At 30.6% G+C, this 12,375-nt stretch overlaps 1 protein-coding gene across 1 annotated transcript; it reads left to right on the top strand.

Annotated features, from left to right (window-relative positions):
* LOC115877497 (transcriptional adapter 2A) lies at positions 1 to 9,039 on the top strand. The gene is made up of 3 exons (XM_030893692.1): positions 1 to 148; positions 329 to 1,208; positions 8,207 to 9,039. The coding sequence occupies exons 1-3, from the start codon at positions 88 to 90 to the stop codon at positions 8,646 to 8,648; spliced, it is 1,383 nt and encodes a 460-aa protein (XP_030749552.1). The 5' UTR covers positions 1 to 87; the 3' UTR covers positions 8,649 to 9,039.
* The last annotated feature ends 3,336 nt before the right edge of the window (positions 9,040 to 12,375 follow it).

Here is a 12,375-nt window from a genome sequence, read left to right as displayed (position 1 = left end):
CTCACTTCGAACTGTCTATTTGATAGCGATAGGCGATAGGTAAATTTTAGTTTATATTTATTAATTTATTCTTAATACTTTAAAACGATGGCTAATGTAAATACCGATTTAACTGAAGAAGATGCCGCAGATTTGCAGTTTCCAAAAGGTACATTTATTATATTATTATACTTAAGCTTATGAAGAATATCTTAATTACTTACATACACATTGTTTTGGTTTGGCTAACTGATGTTTTTATGTTCAAAATTTGTTTAGCAACAAATTCAGACATTAAGATATAAATTCTTCATAAACTTACCCTAAGGAGTGTTTATTGAACTTTCAGACTCTACATCCCAAATACCAACTACAAGTACTCTTGTTAATGTATCAGATAAAAACGTAATCTTAGGGTACTGCTCGAACTGTTATAGCGAAATCGTTTTGCGGTATATTTATTGCGAGATGTGTAAAATCAATATTTGTCTAGAGTGTTTTTCGAAAGGAGCAGAGTTTGGAAAACATAACAATAATCACGATTACAGGGTTTTAACGACCAATTTTCTCTTGTTTGATAATTCTGATTGGACGGCAGAAGAAGAGCTTAGGCTTTTAGATTCTTTAATATCTTATGGTAATTGGAGTTTAGTAGCATTAGACTTTCCAAACAGGACCTTGAATGAAATTAAAGAACACTACGAGTATTTTTATTTGGATAAGAATGGTAATAAGAACCTTCCGAGTTACGATAAAGATCTTGGACTTCCTGAAATTGTTGTTCCTTATCGGTTCCGACTAACAGACTCAGAAGATCCTCCTAGATATTCATCAAATACAATCGGTTATCAGTCATTGGCAGGCTATAATCCTGCCCGAGGTGATTTTGAGAATGAATATGATAAAAGTGCCGAAGACTTGTTATCTTCTCTAGAAACTGTCGATACTTCAGATCCATTATACGAAACATTAACAGATATACAGTGTTCAGTGGTTCAAAGCTATAACAATCGATTACAAGAAAGGCAAAGAAGAAAAACAATAATTGCTCAGCATGGATTATTAGTTTTTCGTAAAACTGTTTCATGGCTGCACAGATATGACGCGACTATAACGAGAAGTGTCTATGAGAAATTTATGAGATTTATGCATTTGTGTGAACCCACGAAATTTGAAATGATTCTGGAAGGACTCCATAGGGCGGGAGAGTTGAAAATTAAAATACAAAGGTAAGTTATTTCAAAAATTAATTATACAGAGTGTGTGGACCAAAATCATAATATTATCAACTTATTTTAAAAAGGGCTCTGTAATATGGTGTGTGCATGGTTCTTACATCTTATCTATATATGTCATATACAGGGTGTTCAAATAGATACTGTAATATTATACTACATAAATAAGTATATTTTTTGTTTTGATTATTACTGAAATATTTTTTTAGTGTCATTTAAAAATGTTTGTGCCTTTAGACTTTGTTTTTCACATAGAGCACTTAGAGAAATTAACAGTGATAAAAATAAAATTATTAGTAGGCACTTAATAGCATTAAAACTGCAATTAAATTAATACTGTCGGATTTTTATAAAAACTTTCCTTTGTTAGCTTATTTTATTTTATATTTCTTATTAATTCATTGTAGAAAAAATATGTTAAGTCAAAATATTCTAAATTGACTGTTATACAGGGTGTCCTAGGCTGAGCGTGCATTAGAAGTTTCGAGAGAACTACAATATCTAGATCGGAGATTTTTTGCACATCATTGTTTGACAACGAGATCTATCGATTAAAAATATTTTCAATATGGCGGCATTTCCGGAAATACTGGAAGTTGACAGCAACTTTCTTATTTTAAATGGGTGTCCCCATTTTTTATTACACACTTAAACTCTCTATAAAATTTTATGAATTTTGATATTAACACTTTATACCTAACGTTAACCATTTTTGAGAAAAAAAAATATTTAAAATTTTTGGACGAAAAAAACTCGTCTGTCAAAAAAATCTGTATAGCCTAAACGTCAAATTTAGCGATTACCACAGCCACTGTAACCTGAAACATAAAGAGAAGACATGTGGCTATCTATTTCAAAAATTAAAATGTTTGAATTATGAAAGACTCATATTACAGAGAATTTAAGTATGTAATAAAAAATGGGGACACCCATTTAAAATAAGAAAGTTGCTGTCAACTTCCGGTATCTCCGGAAGTGCCGCCATACGCCATATTGAAAATATCATTAATCGATAGATCTCATTGTGATATAATGATGTGCAAAAACTCTCCGATCTAGATATTGTAGATCTCTAGAAACTTCTAATGCACGCTCAGCCTGGGTCACCCTGTATACGCTGTGGGTTAAACAACTTATTGTGCAATATTGCAAGTTGAGTAGTTGTTGAACATCTGGTTGTATATGCCATACCCAAATAAGAATATCAAAACACTGGATTTGCTTAGTGCCATCCACACACGAAAATTCAATTTTCTAGTGCAAATCTCTTTTTTAAATAAGTAAATAATAGATATTGTAATTTTGGCTCACCCTATATATCATGTAGAATCAATTTTAAAAAAATAATTATATTATTTAAAAAACATTTAAAAAAAACTTTAAAAAATTTACCCTGGATAAAAAGTTTTCTTATATTTGTTTTTACATGTATGTTTTAATACTATGCAATTTAAATACCATGTGAGCGGGAAAAAATGGTATTATAGTGGCCTTTGAAATCACAATCGATAATTTCGGCCTGGCCGATCTTTAAATGTAATTTATTAACATAAGGTGTCAAGAATCAATTTTTATATGAATAAAAGTAAAATTTTCAAACATGCCACTCATTCATAATATGAATAAATAACTTTACACAATATGTAAAGTTATTGAGTACAAATTTTTTTTTAATAGATTTGGCGTACATTTTTCTAAATTAAATATTCATTTTTTACATACTTTTATGTCAATTTTTATCAAAAAAAAGTACTCCTAGGTATACCGGGTGCGTTCCAAACGTGGCTCACCTCTATAACTTTTTTATATTTTTCAGATAAAAAAACGAGATTTTGTATGTTTGTATATGACATAGATTAGGATCGATTGACGTATTCAATTCTTTTCTATCACTTCCTGTTTTAGTGGAAATGACTATAACTTTTGATTTTTAAATGGCACCCTTGGTATTTTTTACTTTATTGGATAGAAAACGACACTCTGAATAGAATGACGTATCACATGTCAACTTTTGACATTTTCGCATATGGTTTATTTGAAATTATAACTTGCGGTTTGCAACGAAAATTTGACTCGAAATACCAAGTGTGTGATCACATCAAATTATTCGTAAAAAATGCTTTTTCCGAATATGGTGATGAGCCACCCTCGTTCCATTTGAAAAAATTGAGATATGATTAAAAATACGATTTGGGCATCTTTTAACCGGCCAGGACAAGACACGAAAAACATTAAACGATCAAATCTATTTTTCCAAGGCTCCTTAATTAAATATTAATGTTTTTAACACTGCCTTGGCACTCTAGATTGAAATTTAAAATACGATATTTTAAGCGAAAATGTCAAAAATTGACATATGATATGTCCGAGGGGTAAACCACTAGTGGAAATCATTGTACATTTTCTTGGGAATAACATGGCAATCAACTGGGAATACATGGAAATCCTTGAGAATCATCTGGGAATACCTGGGAATCACATGGGAATCCCTGGGAATCACATAGGAATCAACTGGCAATCGCTGGGAATGATGTGGTAATCGTTAGGAATCACCTCATCCTAACCTAGAAATCACATGTCATTATACAAAAGTTTTTCACGACGCGGCGTCCCCGTTCGCATGTGTACAGTACGTCTATCCGTTCTGTAGCTACGGGGTATCCGTGAGATGGGAAACGATATTCTCTCGATGTTTTTCGTAAAAAATTAGACGACGCGTCCCATCAATAAAAATTCGACAAATTTGCAAGTAGTCAATAAAATAAGTGGGCGGAGCGATTTGCAGTGACGTACTCGTCAAGTCGACGTATAAGATGTATTGCTGTTTATTTAAATGTTTTTTGTCCGCATTCCTTTCATAGACACAAATCCAGTAGACGTACTTTACCTATTTATTGTGATTAGAAAGTGTTCAGGCCCGTAAAACTTTTGCTAAAGCAGTAAGATAAGTAGGTACTCTACTCTGTACTCTGTACTATTAATATTATTTAATATACTTCGTTGCTTGTATAATATTTATTATATAAAAATTCAACTAATTTTAATCTTTACTTGGTGTCTAAAGTATCGTTAGACGGGTGTGTAATAATAAAATAAAAAATGGCCGATTATCAACAGCTGATTTCAGATTTCTAGCTTTCAAGCCATATCAATGACTAAAGAATCCAAGGACAAATAACACCCGAGAGCAAATTGTGACGATGTCACTAAACAGTGCCGTGGCACATATTTTTCTTAACCTAGCCTATGTTTGAAGAGATATTTATATTTTTTGATAAATGTTTTGACTACGCCTATGGTGTATACTATGGTATCATACTAATTAATTAAGAAAAAAACGTATTAAAATGTTAACAAAAGGTACAAAACTAGTATCGACGTATATCACACATCAAGTACATATACGCGTAATATCAGAAAAATAATTATCGAATTCAATAAGAAAACTAAAAAACGCCAAAAAGGTGGAGCTGCCTGTTTATTTACTTATGAAACGTAACTCCTGGCTCTTTCTTATCGCTGCTGCTTTTACACTTGAAAGCTTAACAACTAATCACCATTGTAATAAAGTTTATACAAAGTTCACTACACACAAACTATTAAAAATCGCTAAAATTGTCGCTGGTGACTATGGACGTTACATGTCCTTATATGTACGGCGTATATATGGACGTTACATGTCCTTATATTCTTTAGTCATTGAGCCAGATGGTAACAAGCTCGGTAATAAGGTTAAATTTTATTTGTCAATTTTGATTTTTGGGTGCGTTCAGATTAAACAAAAATGTATTTTCAAAAGTAGCTAATTGATAAAAAATATGTAATTAAATTAAAATGGCTGTATTATTATCATCATAAAATTCAAATAATACAAGAGCACCAAGAGTTAAAAAGTATCTTTATGATTGTCACGACATATTTGTATTATTAAACACTCGATTAAACGATTTAATTTAATTTGTATTGTCTGATTGGGCTGTCTGTCAAATCTTGCGATTCATTTTTGACACACTTCCCGTGAACCGATTTTAATGAAATTTGGCACAGTAATGTAAATCCGATGACAATACATTATTATGAAAAAAAAATGGGAATAGGGGGTGGTTAAGGGGTGTAAAGGGGGTAAATTCATAACTTTGGCACCAAAACAGATACAAACATGCGGTTTTCAGATTTTATGATTTTATCGGGGATTTTATGTTTTATGAACTCTTATGAAAAAAAAATCGGAAGTACAGGGGTGGGTGAGGGGTGTAAAGGGGGTAAATTCAGAATTTTGTAATGAAAACTGATACAAATATGCGGTGTTCAGATTTATGTTTTGATTTGATAACAAGAAATGTTTATAAAAAAACGGTGTAGGGGGTAGGTAAGGGGTGTAAAGGGGGTAAAAACTCATAACTTTGGAATAAAAATGATAAGACCTTGCAGTTTCAGATTCATGATTTTATGTGGTAAAAATACAATTTACTGAAAAAAAAGAGGGTGAGTGAGGGGTGTGAAAGGAGGAAATTCACAATTTTGGAACCAAATCAAATATGAATAGGCGGTATTCAGATTGATGATTTGATCTGGCGATAATACAATTTAACTTGCAATTTAATCAACGAAAATGAGTGTAGGTGGGTGAAGGGTGTAAAGGGGGTAAGTTCATAATTTTCTTATCAAAACAAATACAAACATGCAGTTTTAAGAAGTAAGGGGTGGAGAGGGTGTTTTTGATTAAGACCTCGATTAAGACTAAATTGTCCATTATCGAGTCAATTAGCTTAGACTCATATTATGCTGTGTACTATGACACGCAATGGTATCTAGGGCTAGTAATTAACTGCAAATCAGAAAAATTTAAAATTAAATTTTTACAACAGGACAAGGATATTTTTAAATGGCCCAAAAAAGACGATATACAAGAAGTTCATCGACGTTTCATTTTTCATGGACCTATCACATTATGGGGCTGTGATCGGTTTACTATAAAGAGAAACGATTTGGTTGCCATAAACAAAAAATACAAAGATTTTAAATGTTAATAATTTATCTATTTAGATACTATTTATCAGTTTCGTTCTTTTTTTAAATAGGTAATAATATTTTAGTTTTTTTTAGCCAATGTATTTTTAATGCCATGTTCCTATTGCAGTAGGTACCTGCCTCAATATTTTTAGTACAATGTTTTTTTTATTCTGTTTAACTTACAAGCCAAATATACCTCTATTATGTATGTTTTAGTTTTACTTAGTTAATGTATCTCGCATGTCATTCATAATGATTTTCTTAGTTTCAGTTCATCATATTTTGTTTCATTTTTTAGCATTAAATGTAGGTAGGTACAGTACGTCTGCTGGATCTGTGTCTATGAAAGGAATGCGGACAAAAAACATTTAAATAAACAACAATATATTTTATACATTGACTTGACGATACGTCACCGCAAATCGCTCCGCCCACTCATTTTATTGGCTACTTGCAAATTTGTCGAATTTTTATTGATGGGACGCGTCGTCTAATTTTTTACGAAAAACATAGAGAAAATATCGTTTCCCCTCTCACGGATACCCCGTAGCTACAGAACGGACAGACGTACTGTATGTGTATTTTAATTATTATAACTTGAAATTTATAATGAAATATAATGAAATCTCTAAGAAACCATGTTTATTATTATTAAGAAATATTTTTTAAAATTTCTGATGTTTTAAAATATTCATTTTTTTTGCTAGATGCGGCTAGTACATATTTTCCGATCACAATAAAACGAAAATAAACACTTAAACATTGTTTTCGTAATTAAATTGGCTGGGAATCAAGTGATTGCTTAGGAAATCAGCGAGGAAATCAGGTAATCAATCGGGAATCACATGGGAATCGTTAAAAAACTGGGAATCACTTGGGAATCGGATAAAAATACTTGGCAATTAGTGGAAATCAGTGGCAATACTTGGGAATACATGGGAATAACTGATGAGTGATTGCCAAATATGGAAATCATTGTACATTTTTTAACATGGTGGTTGACCCCTCGGATATGTCATTCTATTCAGAATGTCATTTTCCATCGAATAAAGTAAAGTAAAAATATACCGAGGGTGCCATTTAAAAATCAAAAGTTATAGCCATTTCCGGTAAAACGGGAAGTGACCAATACCAATTGAATACGTCAATCAATCCTTAATTTATGTCATATACTAACGAACCAAATCTCGTTTTTTAAGTAAAAAAATAAAGAAGTTATAGGGGTGAGCCACTTTTGAGACGCACCCGGTATACTAAAATATACCGTATGATCGAAAAAAAAACGACGTCAAAGGCGGCTGGGGAATGACAACCGATGGTAATTTTGGCTAAAAAGGTATCTTTGACGCGTTTTTTTTATCGTATATATATATATATATATATATATATATATAGCTAATATATATATATATATATATATATATATATATATATATATATATATATATATATATATATATATATATATATATATATATATATATTAAACGTTTTTTTTTGGATTCAATTGACCAACAACTTTCGATTTTCCTGGTATTATTTCTAGACGCCAAGTTTAAATTTCCCTGTACGTTTATTCTGTACATAAATTTGTAAAAGCATAAAATTGACGCATTTGTCGTTTTTTTATAATTTGACATTGACACATTTTGTCTGAAAACAATTTTTACGCTTCTCAAGCATAAACATAATATGTCCAGTAAAAGAGTATTAAAATTAAGAAGGAGATATCCGATATATGTCCTGTTAACTTGTACTTTCATCTTCCACATCGGTCTTCCGTTCTCTAAAAACTGGCTTTTTAAACTGGAAGAACACGAAAAAGTTCTAAAATACTATCCGACAACATCAAAAGAAACATTTGATCTACATAAGCGATAACAAACATCTTGTTACTTATTTTTTATACTTACAACTTTAGTATTAGGTGAAACAAATAGTTTTTATTGAAATGTAACATTATACTGTTTATATTTTAGGCTAATTCAGTTAAGGAAATTGGGAATCACAACACTGGACGAGGGCAGGATGTATTTAAAGTTACAAGAGATGCACGAAGAAAAGAAAAAGCAACTAAAATTATTCAGGAACAATCCTCAGTTCAACTGGAAGAATTCGAAAAACGCTAATATGGAAATTTTTCCGAAATTTTCGAAGAAAAGATCGTCCTTTGTTCCCCTGGACATTATAGGGATGCCAGGTTACGATGATTTGTCGGAAAAGGAAAGAGACATGTGCAGTACAGTGAGACTTGTTCCGGTTACCTATTTGGAGCTGAAGCAAATTTTGATTAGTGAAAATTCGAAAATGGGACATGTAAAATTACAGACGGCTAGGAGACTGTTAAAAATTGATGTTAATAAAACTAGAAAGCTATTTGACTTTTTGGTAACGGAGGGGTATATTTCTAAACCTGAATAATAAGGGTTTTGGTTTAATTAGGCTTTTTATTTTAAAAAAATTGTTAATTTTTGAGGTACATGTAAGTGTTGATTTAATGTGTTAATATCCTTTAAAATAAAATCTACTTTTTTGATGTAGGACTATTATAATTTTATTTTTTTAATTTTATAAAAAAAAATATTTTTGTAGATTGTACCTATATGGCATAAAAATGTTAAAATATTACTAATATTTTTTTAATTTATTATAACATTTTCAAGTTTGATATAAGTTAGTTAATGGTATACATCAATAACTTTGGCAATAATTGGAAAATGAGTAAATTAGATTGATTTTGATATTTGAATATTCTCAATATTGTTGAAGTAATAAACAGTATATGTATTAATTAACAATATATTTTTTGTATATACAGTATGTCCCCGGACTGTCTTTACAAGAGAAAAATCTTATTATGGACATATAGAGGAAAAGGCATTCTTCATAAAAAAAATTTGCTTGTTCTAAAGTGGATAATCCCGTTTATACTTTTTTTTTGATAGTTTGTTATTAAAAGAATTTTAATTAAAGTCATATTTTTTGCTGTTTTAAAATGTTAAAGAAGCACAAAATTTATTTAGTTCAATACTACGGAAAATGTGATAATATTTATCGGAAAATATGTAACAACAGCAAAGAATATGACATTAACCAAAATTAATAAAAACCATCTATCAAAGAATGAAATCAAATTGATATTAGTATATAGTGGAGTGCTTTAAGCCTTTATGGGATACAATCCTCGGAATTCATTTACTGTGAACGAATTTTTATAAAACTTTTTGCATTGTATTGTTAATAAGATATATTAATGAGGAAAATGCATGTTTTTAAATAATGGTTTTAAAAAATAGTTCATATAATTACAAATTGAACAAAAAAAATCGTTGATATCGGTTAAGAAATGCCTCTAATATAAAATAATTAAATATTGTTAATTTAAATGGCCGGGCAAACGCTCTCTACCGCGCCTTGCTGCTGTGACGTCACCCGCCGTTCTTCTGGTTGAGTGGAGCCAGACGCGTGTTTATTTTACACAGTTTACTTTTAAACGCTGTTGAATCCGAGTCAAAATTTTAGTTATTTGTGTTAATTAATACATAATTAGTAATTAGTGATATTTATAAATAGTAATGGATGAGCGAAAACAGAAAAAAATGGTCCAAGGCCATGAGAAGAGATGGAAAGAAAAACGTTAAATTATCCTCTATTTTTACGATTTATTTTTGTGAAGATCATTTTGATGTAAGTTCATATGTTTATAAACAAAAATACGAGTAGCGGAAAAAAGGGGCCAAAAAGTCATATATTTATGTATATTGTCTTACATAGGTATATGAAATTTGAATGTACAGGGTTATTCATTATATTTTGACACCCACATACAGCCTTAACTGCAAGTTTTTAGAAGAAAACATTAAATAAAAAACTTGCATGGTTTTCATATACTCTCTTTTAAAATTAATTCTAGTTATACAGGGTGCCTCAAAAAAGGTGGTTCAGAAAATTGTAGAAAAACGTTAAATTATCCTCTATTTTTACGATTTATTGTTGTGAAGATCATTTTGATGTAAGTTCATATGTTTATAAACAAAAATACGAGTAGCGGAAAAAAGGGGCCAAAAAGTCATATATTTATGTATATTGTCTTACATAGGTATATGAAATTTGAATGTACAGGGTTATTCATTATATTTTGACACCCACATACAGCCTTAACTGCAAGTTTTAGAAGAAAACATTAAATAAAAAACTTGCATGGTTTTTCATATACTCTCTTTTAAAATTAATTCTAGTTATACAGGGTGCCTCAAAAAAGGTGGTTCAGAAAATTGTAGAAAAACGTTAAATTATCCTCTATTTTTACGATTTATTGTTGTGAAGATCATTTTGATGTAAGTTCATATGTTTATAAACAAAAATACGAGTAGCGGAAAAAAGGGGCCAAAAAGTCATATATTTATGTATATTGTCTTACATAGGTATATGAAATTTTAATGTACAGGGTTATTCATTATATTTTGACACCCACATTACAGCCTTAACTGCAAGTTTTAGAAGAAAACATTAAATAAAAAACTTGCATGGTTTTTCATATACTCTCTTTTAAAATTAATTCTAGTTATACAGGGTGCCTCAAAAAAGGTGGTTCAGAAAATTGTAGGTATTTTTCGCTTTTCAACTGTCAATATTTCGTAAACATTTGAAGATAGATATAGGATATTATACATGAAATATATCTAGAATATCTAGAAATTTGCGAAGAATCCAAAAATATATAGGGTGTTTCACTTAAAAAAGTATCTTAATTTTGGCGTTTGCTTATGGGACACCTTGTATAATATTTTCATTACTGATAAACAATTTATTTCCTATAATTTCGTAAAAAAACAATCTTTAAAAATAACAGGGGTAAGGGGGTGTCAATTAATATATATATAAAAAACTTTCTTTTTATTATATATATATGCTCTGGAGTTATTTTTCCACGTACTAAACAAATATTTTTGTCTCTTTTCACTTCTACATAACCTACAGCATTATCTCCATACGTCTCCCTACCTGATCTGAAAAATAAGTTTATAACATTAATTCATAACTATATAATAGTTCGTAACAGTAGGTACCTACTTATACTTAAATATGCCTCAGTACTACAAAGAATAAATGTTACCTCTCTGTTTTTTTTAATACCTCTCTGTTTTTTTCCTCGTAATTCAGCACCAATAAATTGGGAATTTGTATTTATAAAAGCAGCCAACATAAAAGCATCGACTTTTGAAAGTTATCTGATTGTGCTTTTACAAACCCGGAATCTGCCATTACTTAAAAAATTTTCAGAACACACAACACATACAAATAATAACTGCACAAAAAAGCATAAAAAGCACCTTCAATCAACGCTACAAGCAACACAAATGTCTTAGTACGCCACCTAAATAAGTACATAAACGGAACACGTCTGGCTGCTGCTGGCCATCGCGCGTCGACGAGAACGGCGGGTGACGTCAGACCAATAGAATATCGTTTCAATTCGCGAGGCGTCGTTTGCGTTATCCATAGTATTTTAATGGCCCGTTTTATAAAATTGTGGTATTGCTTTCAAGAAAAAAGTTTTTTTTGCATTTATACATATTTATTCTAATAAATTGAACAGTTTCTGGCGAAAAATAAAATATATGCATCTTCCTCATTCGTTGCTTTCACTTTTTTTTTACAAATGCATACATACAAGATGGCTCCGTATTCCGGAAAAGCTCTTTATCAGGATTCCTATTTGAGATTTTCACTCCAAACCTTTTACAAAATATGTGTTAAATGGTAGTTCACATTTTAAAAATATTTTTATAGATATACAGGGTGAGTCAAATATATATCTATATTTGTTTAGATCAGTGAATTTGCTATAAAATTCCGGTTCCAAAAATACCTTAATACCATAGAGTATACTAAGTGGTGAATTATGACCACGTCCATGAGGACGTCAATCTAGACGATCTAGACCAGGAAGGAAATTGTAAGTTTATTGCTAAGAAACCGCCGTTTGCCAGCTTTTCAAATTGATAATGAATTGCACTTAAGAAACGTACATATTAACTAACGGACTATAAAAAGACGATTAAATGAAGTAAATATTATGTCCAGAACGCTTTAGAATTTAGAATTTAGAATGAGTGGGAGGGGGGTTAATCACTTCGACCTTACA

This window comes from Sitophilus oryzae, unplaced genomic scaffold (genome assembly GCF_002938485.1).
Source record: "Sitophilus oryzae breed Bouriz unplaced genomic scaffold, Soryzae_2.0 scaffold_1494_pilon_pilon, whole genome shotgun sequence".
In the NCBI taxonomy this organism is placed as follows: Eukaryota; Metazoa; Arthropoda; class Insecta; order Coleoptera; family Curculionidae; genus Sitophilus; species Sitophilus oryzae.
This window is presented reverse-complemented; position numbering and strand designations above follow the sequence as displayed.

Bases quoted from the DNA above. Each gene is read 5' to 3' on its own strand.
- LOC115877497 (XM_030893692.1), top strand. From the start codon at position 88: ATGGCTAATGTAAATACCGATTTAACTGAAGAAGATGCCGCAGATTTG. The intron at 149-328 runs GTACATTTATTA...TTGAACTTTCAG, and splicing joins AGATTTGCAGTTTCCAAAAG to ACTCTACATCCCAAATACCA. The intron at 1,209-8,206 runs GTAAGTTATTTC...TTTATATTTTAG, and splicing joins TTGAAAATTAAAATACAAAG to GCTAATTCAGTTAAGGAAAT.